Genomic DNA, 24,500 nt, shown 5'->3' on the forward strand with positions numbered 1-24,500 from the left:
CCACGAGCAGGGACATCCCCAACTCGATCAGGTCGCTCAGAGCCCCATCCAGCCTCACCTGGAATGTGTCCAGGGATGGGGCATCGACCACCTCTTGGGGCAACCTGGGCCAGTGTCTCACCACCCTCAGCGTAAAACATTTCTTCCTTAGATCCAGTCTAAATCTCCCCTCCTTTAGTTTCAAACCATCCCCCCTTGGCCTGTCACAGCAGGCCTTGCTAAAGAGGTCGCCCCCACCCTTCCCACAGCCCCCCTTTAAGCCCTGGGAGGCCGCAATAAGGTCTCCCCGCAGCCTTCTCTTCCCCAGGCTGAACAACCCCAGCTCTCCCAGCCCGGCCTCGCAGCAGACGGGCTCCAGCCCTCGGAGCATTTCTGTGCCCCCTCTGGCCCCGCTCCAACAGCCCCGTGTCTGTCCCGTGCTGAGGAGCCCCGAGCTGGAGGCGGCGCTGCAGGGGGGTCTCCCAGAGCGGGGCAGGGGGGCAGCACCCCCTCCCTCGCCCTGCTGCCCGCGCTGCTGGGGATGCAGCCCCGGGCACGGGTGGGGGTCTGGGCTGCGAGCGCACGTTGCCGGCTCGTGTCCAGCTTTTCACCCCCAGCACCCCCAAGCCCTTCTCGGCAGGGCTGCCCTCCATCCCCCATCCCCCAGCCTGTGTGGGTACCAGGGGTGGCCCCGGCCCAGGGGCAGGACCTTGCACTTGGCCTTGTTGAACCTCATGAGCTTCTCACATCTTCTTTGAGTCGCCATTAAAATTATTATTGCTCTATGCCAGCTGAGCAGTGCGCTCTTTATATACAGGAATGGAATATCTGCTCTAAACTCTGGGTGTGTTAGGGCTGTGTTTTAAGAAGTCTACATGCTATTGAAAAGTAATATTCCATAGTCATAAGATAAATATCAATGTATTTTTACAAGTGCACACTTTGAACCTCGCAGAGCCCGTAGCTTGTTGTTCTTCTTTCTGCTAAACATGTCACACTTATTCCTTTGAATTTGTCATCTTAGAGTCAATATCTGTGTTCTGCTTTAAAGGAGCTTAGTGAGTTTTTTTTTTTCCCCCCAAACATATCAGCAAGAATGGAAACAAGAAAGGGACATGTTGGAGTAGAATGGGTAGGCGGATGCCGTTTTGCATTTTATTGAGTGCTTTGTGGTTATAAAAGTATTAAAATAGTAGTTTTCAAATGTATTTTTTGAGCAAGTATAAGTAAAACCTTACACAGCAGACTTAACTGTTTGCAGCATGCCAAAGTGAGAGACTTAGCTTACAGTCGTGCTTTTCTAAGGAGTGGGCATGAAGAATTTCACGTAGGGAGCCAGCAGTTAAAGTTGCATTCAATTATACTCAATGCAGCACTACATAAAATGTCGTGGTTCCTCTTCCTTAAGTTTATTACTTGTGACCAGGCTTAACTGGCAAGCGAGATAACACACAGAAACATAAAAGTTGGTAATATTTTTCTCTGAGTCATAAATGTGCATATACAAAGACATCCACTGACGTTTTTCAAGACATTCATGTAAATGATTATGTTATGAAAGCTGACACGAGGATGTATGTAGTTTGGAGTCTTTCAAGATTAATTAGTGGAAGTTAAAGGACATAAATGTGAATATTGGCAAAAAAAGCAGGGCCAACGTGATAAACAGAAAAGCGTAATCTTTATCACTTAAAAGAAACTGTGTGGGAGATGGTAGCGAGCGCTGTAAACCGGTTTTTATCCTCTTTTCTATACTGTGTGTATTGAAGAGCTCTGTGTCTAATAATAGAATACATGGTTCCCATTACTAGTGACTTCATGAAATAGTATCTTCTAGTGAAACATGGCTTGTCTTCCTAATGGTGCTTTTATTAGCAGACTTGAGTGAGTTTTATACTGTTAATTGTAAAAACTCACCTTTAAATCTGAATCCTGCTCTACTTGCATAGTGTGACCGTAGATATTGAAATGAATTTCTGCTGATTTGTTTTTTACACGTAGGATAACGTGCCGTGGAATTGTTGTAGCACGCGTTCATTTTGAAATGTTTTATTTCTTGCATGGGGAACTAGTTGGATTTATAGATCTATTAAGCAAGGTGAGCTCGATGTACACTATTCACAGTGATTTTTATATTCCTCAACTTGAAGTGACCTAGTGAGTTTGAAAGTAGCATAAAACTTGAAGCTGACATCTTAATATTTGATCTGCTGTGATCGTGACCTCTTAACCTGTGGCTTTAATGGTGCTATATAATTCTCCTTAAAAGTTGCAAATGTACTCTACTGTGGGGCTGATTGATGATAAAATACACTTTGCGTAATCGCCCCTCTAGAATGTGTGTTGTTTCTAGTAGATAGTGATCTCCCGTATTTGTTATCTTGTATTTGAGAGAGACTTGGGTTTCTGATGTAATGTGGGTTTTGCGCAGATAATGTACTCAGCATCTTGATTAGCAGCTACAGACGGTTCTTGAAAAGCCAAAGGCTCATTTCGTGGTGTCGTTCCCATAAACATAAATTTTTAGGTTGTGCTGAGATTACCGTACTGACCGCGATGGCCTCGTAACCTCTGGGGGTGAAAAAGAGTCAAAAGACAATCCGAAGAAATGCAGTGTACAAATATTAAGACTCTTTATGAGAACTGCTTTGCTTAAGCAGGGATTCCTAGAGCATACGCATATTATATACTCTTTAACGCAGGCTGTCAAACAGATTCAGTACTTCAGGGACTAAAGCTTTGGTTTTCTAGTCTCACGCAGCAGTTGAGGCAGAAAGAAGCTGTGCTACTTTCCTATTTGCGACAACTAGGTATTTAAAATTGTGAAGAACACTTTATTTATTAAATAGGAGAAATAAATGTTAGGAATATAATGCTTGCAAAGGCTGTAGTGACTATGACCCTGTAAGTGACTTGAACCTTCGGCGCGTGTGTGGAGCTTGCCGAAAGGAAAGGAATTACTTGTATTTTCTGTCTTTTTCTGGTATGTTGGTACATGAGCCTGCAAATGTCTCCTGTGTATGAAGAGATTTGCGCTCTTTCGCTCACAAACTAACAAGCAGAATAGAACACTTTTCTTAAAAGATAATTTCTATTTGGAAATGAGCTAACCAGCTCTGAAGGGCTGGATACAAAGGGATAGGGTAGGATCTGGGATTATGCCGCATGCTGCTTCAAACACGCTTCACTTAGCGATAGGAATGCTGCAGCACTGGGAGAGTCGTAAAGATTCTTTTAAAAACCTAAAATACTTCAGAAAAATGTAATTCATTAGCTAAATTTTGACATCAGTTTTTTAAAGGCTGATTGGCTGGAGTTGGAGAGGGTTCCTAAGGACATCCCATGGAGGGGGTTCCTGGGAGAAGTTAGTAAGGGAGGCTTTTTAAATCTTTACCTTCTCAGAAAAGGGAGCCTGTGGCTTTTTAAAATTTACTTAAATATTTTTTTTCTTTTTTCTTTCCCATCAGATTCCCTTTATATCCAAAAGGAGGGGAGAAGCTTCAATTTGAATACGGAGTGTATCTTCTCAACAAAAATATAGCGCAGGTTGGTACACAGAGGTATTTTTTATGAGTATCTACAATCTGCTTAGTGTCAGCATGGCATGAGTGTGTATCGACTGCCTTGTGACGCTATTCTCCAGTGACCTGGGGAAGCGTTCTTCAAATCATTGTTTTTGCTTTCCTTGCTGCTTTGTGCTTGAGACTTTCTTCTGGTGCTTGGAGAAGGGCTTGCCAGCTAATAATGAATCTTTTCCTTCTCCATGAAATGCTGTGAGTCTGCACACACTGTTTTGAAAATTGTACATGTGTTCTGGGTTGTCTTTTATTCTGTCATACTTATTGCTGCTATATCCACTCCTATACTTATGATAAGAAAACGTTAAGTCTTGCCAATGCACGACTTGATATTTTTTAAAAAAATATAAAGTCCTCTAATCATCCTTACTTCCTTGCTCTTGAGGTATTTTAACAATCATCCTTTACTTTGGCAAGTGCATCAGAGTTGACACATTTACAAACACACATTTAAGATGATACTAAGACGTGCTGCTAACTCATTTGCTATCAAATTCAGAAAATGCTCAAAAAGCTGCTCTGGAAGGGACCTGGGGAGGCCATTTAGATTGTTGCCTGGTCCTAGGGCAGGGTCAGCTGCCCTTACGCCGTCCCTGGGAGGTGTTTGCATCACTTTCCCTGAAGGAAGGCCTGTGATCTAAGTAGTCTGTTCCAGTGACTGGCTCTCCTGGCCATTAAAGTCTTTTCTGACATCTAATCCAAATCCATCTTGCTTCTGTTTAACCACATAATCACGTACTAGAATAACCTGTTCACTTAATTCTCTTTCTCTTTGCAAACTTTTACGCATTGAAAGGCAGCTTCTCCTTTCTAAAGTGTTATTGCATGGGTCATGTCACAGAATAGAACTGTAGAATCATTTAGGTTGGAAAAGACCTTTAAGATCATCGAGTCCACCTGTTACCCTAACACTGCCAAGTCCACCACTCAACCACGTCCCTGAGCACCATGGCTACACGTCTTTCAAATACCCCCAGGGACGGTGACTCCCCCACCTCTCTGGGCAGCCTGTGCCAGGGCCTGACCGCTCTGGCAGGGAAGGCATTTTCCCTCACACCCAACCTAAACCTCCCCTGACGCAGCTTGAGGCCGGTTCCTCTCGCCCTGTCACTGGTGACTTGGGAGCAGAGACCGACCCCCCCCCCCCTCACTCCAGCCCCTCTCAGGCAGCTGCAGAGAGCGAGAAGGGCTCCCCTCAGCCTCCTCTTCTCCAGGCTAAACCCCCCCAGCTCCCCCAGCCGCCCCCCAGCACACTTGTGCTCCAGACCCTGCCCCAGCCCCGCTGCCCTTCTCTGGACACGCTCCAGCCCCTCCAGGGCCTTCTTGTCCCGAGGGGCCCAAACCCGAGCCCAGCACTCGAGGTGGGGCCTCCCCAGGGCCGAGCACAGGGGCCCCATCCCTGCCCGGCTCCTGCTGGCCACAGCAGTGCTGACACAAGCCCGGGGGCTGGTGGCCTCCTTGGCCACCTGGGCACTGCTGGCTCATGCCCAGCCGGCTGTCAGCCAGCACCCCCAGGGCCTTCTCCGCCGGGCACTTCCCAGCCCCTCTGCCCCAGGCCTGGGGTGATGCCTGGGGTTGGTGTGACCCAAGGGCAGGACCCGGCACTTGGCCTTGTTAAACCTCATACAATTGATCTTGAATGTCTCCTACAATGTCTCTTTAATTTCTGAGCATTTCTGTTGTGGATTCAGATGGAGAATAGGAGACATCTTTCTTGAAGTGCAGTGCCCAAAGCTGTGCAACTGCTGACTTTAGAAACAGTGAGGTGTGTGAGAGAAATGCTTCACAGGTGTCTTCATGTTTTTTCAGTCCATTATCCTGTGATAGATTTGTACACTTAACAGCCTGAAATAGTGAGTTTTGTGATTCAGCGCAACCGGCAGCCCCAGGTCTCTTCTGCACAGCAACAGAATAGCCCATTCTGAATTGGTGCAGGTGATTCATTTAATACATGTTTTACATGCTGTACCTTGAATGTACTTTAGATGCCCCTTTTTTCTTAATCATGACTCTGATTTGGTGATGTAACTCTAGAAGATGGGGAAAGGTAGGCTGAGAACTCAGTCTCAGCTTTGTGCTGTCAGCACGTGAGCCTATTCTCTGTCCAGGTCACCTGGTGAAAATATTGAATGGAACTGGGGTGGAGCCCTGCCTCACTAGCACTTCTGTTTTCAGCAGTGAACCATTGTTTAACTGCACCCAAAGAGTACTTACTTGCTCCATATTCATTCATACTTCATCAATATCCCATTTCCCCAGCACTCTTGCGAGCATATTACACCATAAAGTGCCAAGAGATTTATTTAAATTCCAACAGAAATACGACATTTCAGTTTCTAACCTGTTTGTAAGGCTTGAAATTAGATTGGTCTGACAGCCTCGTTCTTGAAAAATCTGATCTTTATGCTTATTTTCTAGTTGTTTGGTTTGTTTTTCCAGTTTTCTCTTCCACCACTTTTCCCCTATTCCCTACCCCAAATTGAAATAAAGCTTCTGGGTCTTTGTTGTTTGTTTTTTAAGCTTGAATTGCATTTACCGTTTTCCAGACTTCTGGTATCTTGCCCATGCTTAGTGTATTTTGGAAGATAACCTCCAATGGCTCTGAAATTACTTAAAGGCTAAAATATCTTGAGATGAAGTTAATCAAGTCCTGCTAATCTTGGAAATTCACTTAACCAAGCTGTTAATATAACTTAGACTGTGACTCTTTGTTGCTGGTATTAATAATGGCAGCCAGCTGTTCACACTTGACTTTCATAGGGAAGACTAGTGAGAAAAAGGGATTAAATGCACTTTCCTTCAAATGCTTTGATAGCTTTCTCTCCATTACTATCAAATCAATGCTTTCCTTAATCTCTGCTTATGTAAATACATTAGTTCATTCTGTAGCGTGTGAGTCGTGATGCTGCTTGCTTTGCTTTTCAGCCTTTCATGGTTTTGTTCCTATCTGGAGTTTGCTGTTGAGTTATGTGATGCCAGTTGCTCTGTGCTGCTTTCTTGACTGAAATGCTGAGCTCTTCGTTGAGCCCAAGTTGGTAGCCTCTGCGTTATTTCCTATGGTCTGGGTTAGCTGGCACTTGTGCCTGTAGTAACTGTCACCGCTTTACTTGATTTCCTGTTTTTCTCTTTGACTTGTCTCTGAGATGTTACCACTGTGATACCCACTGAAATCTGTCATTCTGATTTTGTTCTTGCCTTATTTCTTAATGACTATGAGCAATTGAACACATGATCACTCACCCATGTTGCCTTCCAAGTCCTTGCAGTTGGTTTCTGAAATCACCGGCATGTTTTCAAACTCATAAAAGTAAATGAAGGCTTTAAGTATGTATTTGTGTAAAAAAAAAAAAAAAAAAAAAAAGTTTCCAAATTTACGTGAGGTTGCTGGTGCTGGTACAAGCTTGAGTAGTCAGTGGCCAAACTTTGAAGTGGTTTGTGCAACACTAGTGGTTCACATGTTAACGCTTGAGGTTGGATGCTGTTGAATATAAAAACATAATAAAAGTAAATTGGAATTTTTGGGAGTCTTCTACTACTTACTTAATCAGGAGAGTGTTACTGAAGTCCATATAAACTGTTGGAGTTACCTTTGTTTTGATATTCTTGGTCAAATATTGCAGCTTTCTATAGTTCTGCCAAGGGGAAATTCCATTGTGAAAACAGAACAGGTAGATAACTGTAGAAATACATCACAACTTCTGTACTCAGGGCCTGACTTGATCTAGAAACCTGAGATTGTTTGAATCCTCTGTGTGTTCTGTCAGAGGCTGGAACGGTTGACTTGAAGTACCTTTTAGAAGACCTTAAGGCTGCTTTGAGGGAAGCTTCCAGATATGCTTAGTTCATGTGAATGTGTGAAAATAGTGAAGTCTGGATGGAGAGTGAGAGCAGCTGCCTCCTATCTCTAGACCGTCGCGTATGTGGATCGGTTGCTTAATTCCCTCTGGCTGCTTCGGGAAGATCGGAGGTGCCTAGGAGGAAGTGCTGACTCTCCTGGAGCACTGAGAGCAGAGCTTGGGACCCCATCACCTTACTTGAATCATTCATGCAAGTCTTGATCACTGTGGTGAGAAACAAAGAGCCCAGAAGAACTTGTATCAACTTAAAATAACACTTGATAGGATTTTTATAAAAATCCATGAAACCAGGGAAGCTTACGTTTTTTTCCTTTCACAATTACCTGGAGTTCTGCTGGCAAGGAGAAACATGAGTGGGGAAGAAGTGAGGCTGGGTTGATATTAAGCAAAATTACTGGAATAAAAACTCTTCTAGAGATAAAGTGGTACTGTTTTGTAAAACAGCAGGATAATAACAATGAAAACCACATCTTGCACTCAGGAGAATTCAGCTGGAATTAGAAGCAGCTCAGCGCTAGCTTGGTAAAGCATTTATTTGGAGAAACTTGCTTTGCTGTTACATTCCGAAGTCAAAACAATGTGTGTTAATTCTGAGAGTTCATAATAACTTCCATCTGTACGTAAGCACAAATTGTTTCAATCCCCATATTTTCTATGTGTAAAATTGAATCCCTCACGAAGTTCACAGAGTAGCTTTTTATGTTGGATAATATTAGGTAAGACCATAAATTTCCAGTTAGGATTTCAGCTCTCTGACTCTAATGAACATATGAATGTGTTATTCTTTTTCAAAGGGAAATTAGTGACTTATCTAATAATATCAACAACAAAAAAACCCACTGGCATTCCACAGCATTGTCGAAGGCGACGCACAATATACAGTTGCTAAAAACGGGAGTGAATTGCTCAGTTCTCAAACATTAGGCACTGGGAGGCATTCAATAGGTAGCTGCCCCCACAAAGCCTGCAGCTACAAAGGTATGGATGTGCGTGGAGTATCTGAGGGAGGTGAGGCTTTAGAAGAAAAATTAAACTCTTGCATTGGCTTTCACAGTAGAGGAGTTGAGATTACACCGTGGCAGCCTCCTGTTGTAGGGGATAAATATTAGGAACGCACTGAAGCGTTGTGAGGGTTTTTGCGTTGATTCATCTCTTGATCTTCTGGATTTCTTGTTCTGAGTCCCAGCCCAGCTTCCCTACAGAACCATAGGCCAGAACTACAACCACTGCAAGACCCCTTTGAGTCTTGGCCTCAGGAATGGTGGTGTTCTGTCCTTGCCTAAACTACTGGCTCTTGAAAGGAGACTCACAAAACTGGGTTTCAAATGAATTTAGACTGTTCTACAACTCTTTTAATTCCCCAGGGCCAAGCTGAGGAGTGACTGTGTCTAGTCTTACCCCAGTTCATCGCTGGTGCTTGTCCGGGAGGCTCTGCAGTGGTGGCAGTCAGAGCGTACCTCCCCAGACATCGCTTTCGGGTTTTGTGAAATCTGTTTGATTTGTTACGCTGCCTGAGTTATGGGTTTTTTCTGTTCACGATAAATGTGTGCTCACAGCCCCTCAGAGGCAAAGCTTCTCTTCTGATCCAGCCTTGATTTGTTTTGTCAGACAACTGTCGAGTGATGTTAGTCTGATATTGCTGTTCGCATGGGCATGATTTACTCAGCCCTGGCCAAAGAATAGTTCTGCTTTCATCTGACAGTCATTAGCAACAGATGAACTTTGCTATTTGACGTGAAAAAAATCCCTCAATCTTCCGCCAGTCCCCCCGAGGATGTTTGTTTTCACGCCCATGCAGTACAGATCCAAGCAACTTGTGCCTAGCCCTGCTTTCCTGTGTCCAGAGTCGCTGTGTCCACATGGTGGCAGACAACATTTACGTGCTCTAAATAACCTGCTCGAGATGTCGATCGGCCAGTGCCGCTCTCAAGGGAGCGGTGCTTTTTTTGTTTCAATTGCTTGTGTAATGCACGAGGTAAGTAGCATTCACAGAAGTCTAGAAGAAAAGCAAAATACTTCTTGACGTATTTTAGTTGCAGTCAAACTGATATCTTTCTAATAGCTGCATGGAGTAAAAGTTGAATGCTTATGTGCTAGTGCCATATGTTAAAAAAAACTGAACTGAAATTCAGCTCTTAAACGTGAAATGAGGCAAGATGTCCAGTTCCTGGCTCTGTCAGGCTATCTAACATGTGAGAAATTCAACTTTATAATAGAAACTATTAAACTTTTCCATGGGAAGTTGAACGGCAGAAATGTTAGGACTAGAAATTTGTTTTGGCAATAAACACTACCAAGCAGAAGTGTCTTTAAGAGTTCTGTGGGTATCGGTGTAGATGCAGTGGTTATGGCCCTCTGAGCGTAGGATACTGTGACTTGCACACTACATCTTTTATGAGGCCCCTAAACTAAGATCATAAAAAGTACAGTTCAGAAAGAATGCACTGTCTGAATTTGGGGCCAATTTAACTGCACAGGGAAAAGTGTTCTTGAAAGAGCACAGGTTGAAGCCAGAGTCAAGTCCTCATCTTGTAAAGTGCCAGGCATTCATTTTAATGTGAAGAGGAAGGGACTGCACCTGAAAAACCACAAAGTACCTTCTCCAGCTGCGTAGAGCCAAAAGCTTTTAGGGGAGGTTTCATTCCTGAAAGTCTCCTAGGGTAGCAAGGGGCTGATACCTAGCCAGATAATTTAGAATTGGGGAATTTACATATGTTTTTTGCAAACTTGTTGGAAGGCTTTCTTTTTTTCCTTTCCTATCACCCATGCCAAGATAAAATAGGTTGAAATGAGGCTGGATTAGCTGTAACAACAGTCACCCTTTCATTCAGATGAAAGCCTGCCTCTCCTTGCCCGGAGGCAATCGATGGCAAAGGCCGATGTTAACTTGCTCTGTGGAGGAGCAGATCTTGGCTCTCGGACCTGTACTGATCGCCGCACCTGCAGCCTGAGCTATGCTTCTTGCTCTGGTTGCAGAGGACGGAGCAGGTGAGGTGGGGTGAAGGACGTGGGTGGAATAGGAGAGGTGGCGTCGCCAGCCGCGCCTAGAGTCGCTTCTCCAAAAGAAATTTGGGGGACCGCCCCCTGCAAGCATGCTCGGTGTGTTGGGTCACTTGTGTACCCCGTAGCTGTCGTCGTCTCTGTGCATTAACTCTTCAGCCCACTAAGGTGGGGTTTTTTTTATTAAAAAAAAAAAAGTGTGTTTAAAATAGAATCAAAATTTAGTAGTCAAAAGGAAAATGGATTCCTGATATACTTAAGCTGACATAAACACATGTGATTTGCCAAGTTAAACTGTTTTGTAGTATATATAAGCACTACATTTTGAAATTGGAAGAGATAGGGAAGTGGGAAGCTGGTTATCAAGCCATGGCACAATGTGTTAGTGTAGGAAAAAGATGGTGTGTATAATTTATCTTAACAAAGTAGGGCGTGTGCTCTGGAGACAAAGCTTGACTTTCAGATACAAAGTGTTATCACTTCTGGAACTCGTGGACCTCACTTGTGAGCCTGTCTCTTCCTTCAGGAGCCTTCTCACTTTCTGCCGTGTCGCCATCTCTAAACTGGAAAAAAAAATCGTGCTAAAATGCATAGCGTTTTCTGAAACCTCGCTTCGTGCATAAAAATTATTCTTCTCTGTCATTAGCGAGCGACAAGCTGTGACTTCTTTCTCTTGCTGAGCTCCTGTTGTTTCCACTTCTCCACCTACCCGTATCCTTTGTTCTTCTGTCGTACAGTTGAACAGGCACGTGTTGCGCTCCGCGAGGCAGGGTTTGTCTCGGACTTCTATGCATGGGGTTTGGCACATTGGGACACAAATCCTGGTTTGAAAGTTTTTGGTATGACAGCTGCTTAATCATCCATAAATGCCTTTCAGGTTTATTATATGCTGTGGTTGACTTTCAGAGCAAGTTGTTCCCTAACAAAAGGAAGAAAAGTTTCTGATATGTGTTGGCTCATTTACTTTTTGATCAGTCCAGAATGCTTGGAAATCCAGAGCTTTGAAAGAATTTTGGTTTTTTTCAAGAGACTTGAAATACCGAAGGGGATATTGTGTCCCTCTTTGCTGGCCTTGCGCATAATTCATGTGAATATTTCTCAAGCTAGTATTGTGTAAACAGAAAGAAAAACAAGCTCTGGTTCAATTTAGTAAATATAAGTTGCTAGTTGTTTTCAGGAAGGCTGTTGCTGAACAGACCTTGGTTTAGTGCTCCCTGACCTCAGCTTTTAAGTTTGAAATATGTCCCATCGTGAGAAATGATTTCCAGTATCGGGCTGTCCTAGTGCTATTTGGTGTTGGCTGAATGGCGGCATTACCGGGCGAGGAAACAAGTCATCCACAGGTTAAACTGTTGATTCTGTGCTCCTTGAATGAGGGGTCTTCACATTCCATTCAAAATCTAGTCTTGTTTACAAGTCAATCTCCTTTGCCCGCTTAAAGTAGCGTAACAGATGCCTGGGAAGTAGTTCAGCGTAGGTGAAACATGGCTCTGGGAGCTGAGAGTCCCTAAATTCTTCCTACATTTAGGCTCTGTGGCACAGGCTGAATCACTTGCTCGTTGTGTAATGCTTTCTCAAAGCAAGAGCCTTTTCACTTGAAGGAGTAGATGAATGATTTAGGAAAAACTGCCAACAGCACAATTTTACCCATTTGAGAACAAGGGCTTCGCCAACATAGCACGGGGGAACAAATGGGTGGAAGATTCTGTGTTTGCGATACCCGATGGAGCGCGTTGTTCGTGCGCTCTGAAACAATGCTGCAGGTTGCTTTCCTGCAACGTCTTAAGGTACCAGGTAAAGCTAGATTGATGCCAGATGGGGAAACTGCCTGGTTTGGGAGGGGATTAATCAAAATATGAAGGTAATGGATAATTGCAGGAGGAGTGAGGAGGACCATATGCAATTTTCCCCAAACTTACTTGGGAACTTCATTATATTGCTCTGAGCTGTCATTGAGCAATTATCACAGAATCCGAGGATCCCAGACTGGTGGGGGTTGGAAGGGCCCTCTGGAGCTCATCCCGTCCCACCCCTGCTGGAGCAGGCACACCCAGAGCAGGGGCACAGGGCCGCGTCCAGGCGGGGGGTGAATGTCTCCAGGGAAGGGACCCCACAGCCTCTCTGGGCAGCCTGTGCCCCTGCTCTGGCACCCGCACAGCAAAGGGGTTTCTCCTCATGTTCAGGGGGAACTTCCCGTGTTCCAGCTTGTGCCCGTGGCCCCTTGGCCTGGCGTTGGGCACCGCTGAAAAGAGCCCGGCCCCATCCTCCTGACACCCGCCCTTCAGATATTTATAAGCACTGATGAGACCCCCCTCAGCCTTCTCTTCTCCAGGCTGAACAAGCCCAGGTCTCTCAGCCTTTCCCCCCAAGGGAGATGCTCCAGCCCCTGATCCCCTTGGCAGCTCTGCGCTGGCCTTGCTCCAGCAGTTCCCTGCCCTTCTTGAACTGGGGGGTCCAGAACTGGCCGCAGCCCTGCAGGTGTAGCCTCACTGGGGCAGAGCAGAGGGGGAGGAGAACCTCTCTTGATCTGCAATCATAGAATGGTTTGGGGTTGGAAGGGACCTTCAGAGCTCATCTAGTCCAACCCCCTGCCATGGGCAGGGACATCTTCAACCAGATCAGGTTGCTCAGAGCCCTGTCCAGCCTCACCTGGAATGTGGCCAGGGATGGGGCATCGACCACCTCTCGGGGCAACCTGGGCCAGTGTCTCACCACCCTCAGCATAACAAATGTCTTCCTTATATCTAGTCTGAAGCCTCATTGCTAGCAGAGAGGAGTTCCCAGGCTTGGGTGTGGATGTTCATCTGCCCCCTGAGCTGACGGGATGGCCCCGGTGCAGCTGTGCAGCCTGGCTGATGAGTCTGGGCTCTGTGCTATATCCTCTCTGACTTCCAGGCAGGACAAGGTGGGTGAGTTCACTGTACCTACCTGTGCACTCCTCAAACTGCTGCCCTTTTGGTGTTTGTAGGTAAAAAGCAAGCTCCAGATGTTCTCATGCAACACAAAACTATGCTCGGGGAGCTAAATGCATAAAGAAAACATCATGCTTAAGATGTAGGTACAAAAAGTTACTTGTCTTTCTCCTTCTGGCTTTTGCACGTCTGACCTTTTGTTCTGTGCCTGATGTAATAATTTTTAATACAAAAGCTCAGGTTGAATGAGGTCATAGGAAGTAAGTGTGCCCATGTCTTATAATCCAATAAGCATCGCTTTGCGATGCCGAGGCGTTTTAAGAAGTTCTGACCCGAACCTGGAAAGGTTATGCTGTGTAGTTTCATCTCATCAAGCTATAATGCAGCAAGACTACAGCCGAATGGTAAACATGGTTTTCGTTATTTGACTGCTTCACTGGGGAAAGGGGGAAGCTTTTCTGAGGCCAGTAATTGCCCTATCTTCTAAATTGCATTTTTTAATGTTCTTTCTGTAAAATGGTCGTGGTATATGAGAGGCACCTTTATGGGCAAGGGGGCCCGTATGTGTTACTTTTATAATGAGCCCACTAACCACCAAATTTTACAGGAATAGTTTACTTATGTAAGCGGCTGTTTCCCCCAGCCTGTCTTTGGCGATGGTTTCCCATATCCTTACTGGGACACTTGGCTCAAACCACGAAGGCTGATGGTTGAGACCCCTCTCTGGAGGGGTGTTGTGTTTACTCTCAGGAAGGGCTTCGCGAATATGAGCGAGAGAGTCCTGGAGGGGCCGCGGCTTTTGGTTCATCTGCGTGTTTCGTTCTATAGTGCGTTGTGCATGTACTCAAACACGTACTCCTATTTCCTTATTTTCTTGTGGTCTATCTCCAATAAACACTATTGCTGTGAAACCAAAATCCAGTATTAAATATTGCCTATTATCACATTTCAGTTTTAAAAATTAGAGGAAAACTACTTCATAAATGTTTGGCAGAATATTACGAGTTGCTGAGCGTTAGCGTCCAGGCTGCTGCTGCGTTTGAATAATGATCAGGCTTTGTATTTTGGTGGATGTGAGGGGAAGAAGCAGTTTAATATGTTTCTAAGGCGAATCAAAGGAGACGGAACGGAATTTGTTGTGTTATCAGATGAGAATGTCATTTCCCTGCTCGCTGCTGAATCACTCACCTACTTAGACTTCATGCATGAATTTCCCCTGCCTTTCAGATGGAAGAGAATTAAAATTCTCCAGCCTGAGAGGAGAGGAAAGGAGACGGGCCGTTCTTGGGGTAGCGAGAACCAGTGTGTGAGGAAAAATTTACCACGTGAACTTGCTGCAGTTTGAGAACTGCATCGGTCAGAGCCCCGGCGCTAACCTGATGTGTGCAGGGACGTAACCCTAACGGAGAGCTCATCATTGCCAAACTGTAGCATTGACTGTCCTGGACCAGTGACTTTGCAGCACCTTGACTGTTAGTTATTGCTGGTACAGATCAAAGAAAGAGAAGAGTATCTTACTGACAGCAGCCCCTACCTTGTAAATGGCGGGGAGGAAATCAGGCTAGTTTAGACTAAGCAGGTTTTAAAAATAACAGTGCCGTCGCAAGCAGCCTTTGAGGGGACATAAAATGGAATTGTTATCTCCTGTTACTGCTTTGATTGCTGGTTGTGTGCCGTATTTGTCATTGCTAAATCCAAATTGTGATGGGAGTCCTTTAAGATGGCTTTAATGAAGGCTTTTTTTAAGCACTCTGGGTCAGCTTGAGGAACTTTAAAGCTTGTGCCCAGTGGATTAATGAAGGACACGGGTCTTCCAGGCTGTTGATGTAACTTGTTTTTCTTGTTAGTTTAGTACTCTGAAAGAATTGCAAAGTAAACATCTGCTTTTCAGGGTGGACCTCTGAAAAAGCATGGAAATCCCCTTGGGAGAGGGAGGCAGGGCTGGCATATCGATGGACAAGTCAGCGTTTCCATGAAAATAGCTGTGCATTTGTGCACTTCTTCTGGTTTGGATGAGGGCTGTCACTGCTGTGGCAGTCCTCTCTTTGCTCCTTCTGAAAGCAAGATTGAGGGCTTGAAGACTTGTTCTAATCACAGTTCTTGCTGCGCTGCTTTCCCCCCCCCGCCCCACTTCCCCAAGAAGCTTTAAAAAAGAAAAAAAAGCTTTGGTTATATTTACTTCTAAACTGTGACAGATGTATAATGATAGTCTTATAAATATGAAAAATGAAAATGGATTTTACATGCTTAGTTTTGAGATGCGCTATCTAAAGTCCTAATTGATACCCCAATAAGTTTCATTAACGTTGCAGCGTAAGGGTTTTCCAGCAAACCCGCGTAGCCATTCCGAGCTAGAGCAACTACCTAGATTTAATAAAACGAAGGCAACAACATGTTAAAAGTGCAAATAATCTAAAATTTTATAATTTCCCCCAAAAGGTATAAACACACACAACTGTTTATATAGCAGCAGGCATTATTTCACTGATCCCCCAAGGTTGTTTATATAGCAACAGGCATTATAACAACACTTTCTGTTTTCATTATTGCTGTGCTTAGTCATCTGAATCACAGCCAGTGCTCCTTCATACTCGGAAAAGTCATCCAGGATCTTGTAAAACAATTAACTATGTCATTTTATTAAAACTTGCATTTTATATTTCTGTCCCAGCATTTGACATCCTCTGAAAACCTTATGTAAATTCTTGGCTTCTAACCAACAGTGCAAACTTGATTGAAAGTACTCTCTTCGGCTTCTATTTTTGTTTGTGGGTTTTCACATTTGTGGAGCAGATGTCCTTTTAAATGCTTGATGCTCTCAAGAAAAAACTCCTCATTTAACTGAAAATAATTCAAAATTGCTCTTGACTGCCTTAGTACATGAGCTTGCGTAGCGAAGGTGTGGGTTGCGTCCACCTCTTGTACAGATACAGACGGTGCTCTGGCAGCAAGGACCCTTTGCCTGCAGCAGAGACTAAGGGAAGTGCAAAAACCCTGGAAGTCTCAGTGCCGGCTCGAGTATTATGCATAGCATGTACTGAAGTGGCTGGTGTTTTCAACTTTATTAACGTCGTCTGAGCTGTAAGAATGCTTCCACATGGCTTAGAACAAGGTGGATATGGCTGGGGAAGCAAGATGGTAAATGATGAACAGATGAGTTCAGAACTGCAGTCGTCCTACTCACCCAAAAAAGGTTATTCCAGTCAAGGTACTCTGTGGTTTCTGGCTGGATGTAAATATATATGTGCTTGTATACCATTAGTTATTAAATACTGTTACAGGAGTTAGGATGAGGAATGGGCTATTCTTCTTGCACGCAAATGCAGGATATTTTTCTTAAGTGGCAGCCCCTAAGTGGCAAAAGCCCTGATTTTGATCTTGGGTGCAATCTGATACTACCCAGACATAGAAAGATAGCTAGATGGCTTCTGTTTAAGCCACTGATTTAAAAAACTTTAATAGTTTTAGTACTTCTTATTTTATGGACTTTATAGGAAAGTAACTGAACCTTTGCAGGTTTGTATTTTAGTTTAGTTGACAGATGAGGTAACTACGCTGGGTCGTGATTTGATGAATGAACATTTTTATCATGGCGTTCTTCCCTTTAGGAAGGTGGTAAGCTTCTCTGTCGTATGGCACGATTTTAAGTATTACAGTCTAGTTGACGAAATTAATGACTTGGAAGATGCTCGGCTGGCAGGAGTGGTTGAGAGATGCTCTGGGTGAAGCTGATTCACTGCTGAGGACAGATGACTTCCTTCCAGTGCAAGTTCAACCCTTGCGTAGAAGGAAATGCAGGTAGAAGCTGGAGCAACTGGATATTATTTCTTTTTTTTTTTTACTCTTCCTAAAGAGTCTGAACCAATTTTGCCCGGCCTGGTAGGAGTTAACTTTCATTTTTTTGTCCTGCATCACCTACAGCTAATAGCACGGTTGTGTTTGCTGAAGTAATTTTCTTCATCTTTGTTGGAAATTCAGTGTTTGAACAGTTTGAGAAAGCTAATACAAGTTTTAAGACTGTATCTCCCTTTCCCTCGGAGAACCGTTGCTTTAAATGTTGTTTATTTCAACATTTATGGTTTTCTGTGATGTTGGAATACATAAATAGCAAGTATAATATAAAATGCTCACTAGTATGATAGGCTGGTCTTCTATAGAGGTAGAGTTGGCCTTAGGATAAATTTAATCTCCTCTTCCTTCAGATTCTTCTGGACAGGTACTTCGGAAATCATCTGAGGATAAGCAAAAAACTCGGGTTTTACAAAAGCAGCCGAGGCAGTTACCTGCTGACAGCTGACAACGTCTGTCCTCTCTTCAAAGTCTCTTCACAATGCTGAAATGATTAAGTGTACCACACTGGATTTGTACTGTCGGAGGTTTGGGATACAAGTTTTCTGAGAAAGGAATCAAATTAAATGAAGCTAGGTTTGTTTGCTAAAATCCTGTAGACACGTGAGTAGGGTTTTTTTTCCCCCGGTTACTTTACTAGCTACTTCTTTACATCTCTAATTCAATAACTTTACACAGAAGCCAAAGCAACAAAGTACAATAAAATGTTGGAACTTTCACTTTTTGAGATGAGTAAAAGGAATAAATCTGTATAATTGAATGAAATTACAAAGTGAGATTCCCCACCCCCCCACCCCTTAAATATCAGTACCCTTTAGTCGTTCTGTCTCGAGCTGTTCATAAAATGTGCTGCATCTCATCAGCTGCTCTTGTTTCTGTGGAGTAAGTGTGGCTGGTAACTGGTACGAGAGCAGACTCAGACTCCTGTCTGAAGCCTCTGATGTTTTTCGGCTTGTTTTTTTTCCAGTTCATAATTACTACGTGGTTTTGTTTAATCAAGTAATGTTTCACACAACACTTGGGAAAACAAAGCTGTATATGGGAGCTAAATATTTATAGGGAAATGGCAATTAATATTTTATTACTCGAACATCATTAATGATGTTCTCACAGTCCTGTGGAGAGTACCCGATCATAAACGTGCACACAAATCTTGGACACTTGTTCACTCAAATTAAAACAGGCACATTTTCTTTGGATGGCCGGGTCTGTAATATCCTGAATCTAATCTTTAAATAAAATGCTGCTTTTGCGAACAACACTCGGTTCCTTTGGAAACGTAGTGCGGGGCGGGTCAGGATGGGTGATGTGTGATAGCAACAGATGAAATGCGAACGCGGTTTCTTAGGAGAACCGAGACAGCCCACGGTCACCTCTCCCTGCTTTTGGTTTCCTACCCAGATGTCACGTTTCTCTGCTCTCCTGCTTGCCTCTGTTCTCTTTTTGTCTTCCATAATGTTAAGCTCTATTTTTAAGTTCCTTTTAATTCTTGTGGGCAAAGCAGCTGTCCTCTCCCTACATTTTTTTCTCTTTTTAAAATTGATTTTGGTGTTAAATCGTACTCGTATGAATCCTGTTGTAACACATGATGGCTATTACTGTTGTTCAGTGTCTTATTTATTGGGTGAGGTGGAGTAACTACCCCTGTATGTGTGGTGTGGCCATTAAAAATTATAAACTTAAGGAAAGGTGTGTGAGAAATGCTTTATGGTTTGGGGAAGAAAAACCAGTCCTTACTAACGATACAGCGTTGTCAGAGGGTAAGAGCAGGATGAAGAAGAGTTCTGCTGTCTTAAGTAAAAGAGAAACCTCATTTTTCCTCCCTCCACACTCCCGTTTGCTGTGTCCTGTATGTGTAGCAGGTTCTCTCATTCACTAGAAGTAGAGGGATTTCTGTTTTGGGGTATGCGAGATGACTGCAGAGCACTGCAAAGGAAGAGGTTGTAGCGAGGCGGGGGTCTGTCTCTTCCCCCTAGTAACAAGCGATAGGATGAGAGGAAATGGCCTCAAGCTGCGCCAGGGGAAGTTTAGGTTGGACATTAGGAAAAACTTCTTCACAGAAAGGGTTGTCAGGCCCTGGCACAGGCTGCCCAAGGGGGTGGTTGAGTCTCCATCCCTGGGGGTATTTAAAAGAAGGGTAGATGTGGTGCTTGAGGGTATGGTTTAGTGGTGGACTTGGCAGTGATGGGTTAGCGGTTGGACTCTATGATCTTAAGGGTCTTTTCCAACCTTAACGATTCTATGAATGAGGAGGTAATTTTGGAGCCACACTAAAACCTGGGAAGTAACTCAAAGCTCTGATGCCTCGACTGATTCCTTCCCTGCCACTCCCGTCACTAGAAGGCGATGAGTTTTTCAGCAGCTTTGGGGATTACTTGTAGGTTTGTTTCATAAATACCTTGTCGGCTTGTAGTGATACAGAGGCATAAGGTGCCTTTTAAGCTATTGCAAAGCCAAAATAGAATGCAGTTTATAAAGTGAAATCACATTTTTTTTTCCTAGAGGCTTCACAAAATGTACATCCCAACATTACTTACTGTGCCTATCTGCTGTTTGCAACGTGGAAGTGTGTGTTAGCAAAAACAGCGGTTTTGGTCATGTTTTGATACAAGAGCATCTCACATGCGTTCCTCTGATTTTGGCTGTTGGAAATAGAGAGAGATCCCTTAATCCTTTTCATGCTCTGAAACCTTAGAATTTAAGGATGACTATAAAAAGGGATATTCTATGAACGTATGATTGGAGTAGGAGGAATGAATGTAATGTTTTTGATATTTTTTCTCTTATTTCTTTTGCCCCAGGCTAGTTCTTTGGTTAACCAAATCCACTGTAATCCCATCAGGAGAATGTGGTGATCATTTAGTAATTTATATTGTATGGTTGTCTTAATCCAGGTTCTGTCATTGTAGCAGAAAATATGAATCCAAGCCCACCATATGACTTGACCGTGTCCATATGGAAATAATAAACTGTGTAGTAAATGGCCTACTGTTGTACAGTGCAGTACGGAGGATGATTTTCTTCCAAAACAATTTTTCTTTCTAAAACTCAGGCGAGCAGAGCAATCATGCCTAATTTCAAGAGCCTTTCTCTGTGAAAAACTGATTGGCCCATTGTTTGGGAGAAGCGGGAAATCTTCCTGACTCGGAGGATGCTTGCCTACACCTTACCTTCATGACTTAGGGAAACAGGCGTGTCATTCTAAAAAAAAAAACCAAATTTAACTTTGATTGGGATTGTTCCGTGTTTCAGCAAGTAGCACTATCAGTATCAAATTTGTGCAGTTACTGTCTGTGTATATCAGAGGCCAGCTGTGACTTATAGAGGGAATTAACATCCACATATCGTGTTGATACTGCTTCAGTCAACAGTCTTAGAGATATTGGAATATAGGGATTTTTAAACTATATTTTAACCACACAAGGGATAAATTCCCCTGCAAAGTTTCCCTGAAGTTTCGAGATTGAAACTTGAAAGAAAGAAAGTCCTTCCCTTCCATGTGCCATTTTTTCTGGGGTTATTTTTAGTTCATATATATAATGAATAAGCAGTTTATAACTGTCACTACTGGTAGTTATGTCATGTGTACTTCATCTGGGAATCTGAGGGTAAAAGCAAGTTGCGGTTTGCATGGAGTCAGTGTACTGAATCTTTTCATTTGTGTTTGCACCCACATAGGAGTTAATACCTGGGTTAAAAGAAGTCAGTATTTGAAGCCTTTCTCTCAGCTACGTGGCGTTGCATTTGAATGCTGGGTTTAATTAACGAGAATAATAGCAGGTTAAATGTTGATGTAAGCTGAGTAAGGAGCACAGATTTAGATCAGTTGTGTGACAGTATGTATTTTTGCTAGTTGAGATGACTGTAATAATCCCCCTACTGATTCCAGCATACGTTGATACGCTCAGGAAGACAGAGTACACCTGCACACAAAGAAATGTGTTTGAAGTGGTGAATATAGAACATTGCAGTTTGGTCTTTTCGCTTGACGGCCGTGTTTTCATTAAGCTGTGCGGCTCCTCTCCTGTTAGACTGGAAATGGGAAAAGTACCACGAGGTTTAACAGTCAGACTGACTGATTAGTTGGTTCCTGTTCTTGGGTGGGTTTTGCTAATACGAGGTTATGAGTATTAAATGGAACATTTCCTTAAAGGCAGTAGATCTCTTGCAACTGCCTGATTATCCTATGCTTTCTTTGAAAAACCTAGTAAATTAACTGACCATAATGTTCTGTGCGTGGGAATCTGGGAGTTGGAAAGCTGTGCTAATTTTAGGTTTTTCTGTTCTTGTAGCTTAGATATCAACATGGGCTGAGTACTCCAGACCTAAGGCAAACTCTTCCTAACCTGAAAAACTTCTTGGAGCTTGGGCTAATGATTAGATGGTAAGTATTTCTTCATAATTAAGAAGAGGTGGATGCTAAAAGAAACTTAGCTGTACTAATTCTTCACAAACTAGCAGCTCCTCTTTGTAAGAGTTAAGTATGCTTGAAGAAGACTGCGACTTCCCCAAAATACAGACCACGTTAGATGTCCACAATATTCTACTATCGTCTTCTGTGCTCTTATCCACGTGATGGGTCCATAACACTTCCTGCAGGAGTGGGGGGGTGGGGGAAGACTGAAAAACAATGTTCTTCACTAACAGGAGGTGAATTAATCATTCTCTTGTATCCAAGTGTTGGTAGAAGATGTACCTTCTGTATTATGATAGTCCAGGAGGGTAGAAAGGTCTAAGAAGCAGAACAGCTCTTCACCTGCTCCGTACCTGGCTTCCCACTTGCTTTAAATGTAATTCAGGTGGGCTGGGTGGGAATCTGTGATTTATAATCAGCACGATTTGTGTTGAGTATAATTGCTGCTAACGAAAATAGCTGTTGCACGTGGAGTGTGGTTGGTAAATGGGAAGCTATGTTAATGAGTAACTGAAGGTTACAGTAACCTTCCAGGGAAACTCATGATGCTTCTGCCCCAATGTGCTCTGGAGGATCTGGACTCACTCTCCACTGTCTGTGTAGAAAATCAAAGCCACCAGGTCTCCATGTTATACGACTAAAGTTGGTGTAGGCTTAGCTTGCAGCAGTTGTTTGAGCATGAGGCTTGACCAGTTCTCCTTAAACCCACTAAGATAAACTTTAGAAATGTGGAAGGTGATTCACTAGCAAGTGTATTTCTGCAGGTGTTACATGCTTTGTATCTCATTTTTTAATTTATGCTGTTTGAATTGTCTGCATTAATGCTGCCTCTTACCTTAAACTGTTATTTTGTCCTCCGTTCTCATCTCCATTCTTTGGGTGCCTGAATCCCACCCAAACACAGCATTGTGCCGTTTAGGATCCCTACTTTAACTATTCACCGCCCCAAAGTTGCACAGGTCTTGTGTGGTCTCTGCGTCATACCTGGCCCTGGCAGATGCTCTGGATACTCCAAGGTATTAAAAATACCATCCAGTATGAGCTAACCCCACCAGGTTTTGCTGCCAGATGCTCTGGTGATGGATATGGACTCCCTTGCTCCTTCGGTTGATCTGAGAAGTAATTGCTTTTGGCACATATTATGCTAAATCAAAGTGAAGGAGTGCTTCCAGTCTTCCTAAAGGAAACTAGTTCTTCCTAATAAGATAATGAACTACAAAACACTAATAAGCCAAACCTTAGTAGTTTCAGACTAGTATGTGGCTTTTAGGGGAGGCTCAAACCCAAGCTTGAGCTAGTTCTTAAATCTCATGTGAAACGACACTAAACGTTGTGGCACTGGCCTTTCTTTAACAGTGGAGTTAAAGCTTTTTAGTGCTATTCATATTGTATCTGAATTCCTGTCACGTTAAACCAGCGGAAGTAGTGTAACACAGACTAGTCTCTTGCCATGTTCTTCGTGACAGGTGTAGAGGCAGCACAGCATAAGGTGAGTTTTTCTGGTGATGGAAATACTTTCTGAAATGAATGCAGAAAAAGCCTTAAGTGATAAACAGTCTTAGGTTGAATAACAGCGGGCAAACTCTGATTTTACTGCTCCAAGAGGGTTCTTTTTGCTGTATTTCAGTAGGATCCTAAAATGCTGCTAAGCTCTAAAAGTCTCTTTTCCCCCTCCCTGCAATATGTAGAACATGGGAAGAGCAACACATCAGTTCTAATGACAGTACGTGATCTCCCATCCTTTCATGCAAAAACAAAACCAAGCTTTTTTTATGGCTCCATTGGAAAATTATAAGCGCATGCTTTAACATCAGGTCTTGGGGACAGAAGTTACACTGCCGTGGGTAACAGTGATGGAAATCCTATGGGACGTCATCCTGCCGCAGCTATTTCCAGCCCTTATTTCTGTGTCGCTCTTTGCCTTTGTTATCTTTCATTCCTGGCACAGAAATGCTGATCCATGTGAACTCTAGTGTCCAAATCACTTGTTCTGGGAGGAGTGTCTTGGCAAAGGAAAACAAATACAGGAGTAGAAAAAGTATCACCTTTGAGCAATACTGTAAGAAGCGTTGCCTGGTGGAACCCCAACTCGGCCAACAAAACAGTGGATGTAAACATGCCCTGAGAAAAGGAAGCTCAGTCCCTTGTGCAGTTTTATTCTGTCACTGATTTCAGGCACAGCTGAAAAGATTCTCCCTGTTTTTCTTCATATCCCCTAGCAAGACGCATAAAGAGCAGCTTGCTTCGTCACGCAAACATGACTGTGGGTGTTTGGGGGGTATCCATCACTGCGATGTAAAAATCCCGAGATGAAGTGTGGTCCCATCTGAAACTGAAGGGTCAGAACACCTAAACGGTGACTTCTGGAGCACTTGTGTGCACTCCTCGGTAGAGTGGGAGGGGACAGGTCGTGGATGTCTCCTTCAGGCTTGAGTAAGCAGCAGTGGTTGGCTCTGGGACACGTTAAACAGGAATCGTTTCCAGAGCGTAGGTATCTGTTCTTCCCTTCTGGTGTGGGCTGGCGTTGAAGAGCTGATAATGGAAGCTTCAGTTATGCCTTGGAGGTTTTGCCATCATACAGCCAGGGTGGGTTTTTTTACCTATAGGTGATACGCAGTCGTTAGCAAGACAAAACACATTTTTTGGCTGGATAATATTTCAGAACTTGCAGGAATATTAAGCGTAGTTCTGCGGGAGTATCGCGTTCCCTCCTCCCCCCTGCTCCTGAATGTCTATGCCTCATTTCCCTCTCACCTCCAAAACTTGTATGAATAGTTGTTCATTTTTAACTTTTTTTTTAAGGCTAATGATTCTAAACAATGCTCCTTAGTACTTCCTAATAATATAAATGGAAATGAGGCTTTACAGGGAGTCTGGCTAAAGGGGAAAACTGGCTAGACTTTCATAATCG

General features: G+C 43.5%; 1 protein-coding gene across 2 annotated transcripts in view; it reads left to right on the forward strand.

Moving 5' to 3' along the window:
• The window catches only part of UVRAG (UV radiation resistance associated), a 104,202-nt gene that overhangs the window by 67,034 nt on the left and 12,668 nt on the right, over nucleotides 1-24,500 (forward strand). The window contains exons 13-14 of one of the 2 annotated variants that reach the window (XM_075112855.1): nucleotides 3,447-3,525; nucleotides 21,468-21,559. In XM_075112855.1, the coding sequence (XP_074968956.1) occupies nucleotides 3,447-3,525; nucleotides 21,468-21,559 (171 nt within the window). The remainder of the gene's footprint in view (nucleotides 1-3,446; nucleotides 3,526-21,467; nucleotides 21,560-24,500) is intronic. The other variant, XM_075112936.1, reaches the window with a different exon arrangement.

This window comes from Phalacrocorax aristotelis, chromosome 1 (assembly GCF_949628215.1).
Source record: "Phalacrocorax aristotelis chromosome 1, bGulAri2.1, whole genome shotgun sequence".
Taxonomy (NCBI): Eukaryota; Metazoa; Chordata; class Aves; order Suliformes; family Phalacrocoracidae; genus Phalacrocorax; species Phalacrocorax aristotelis.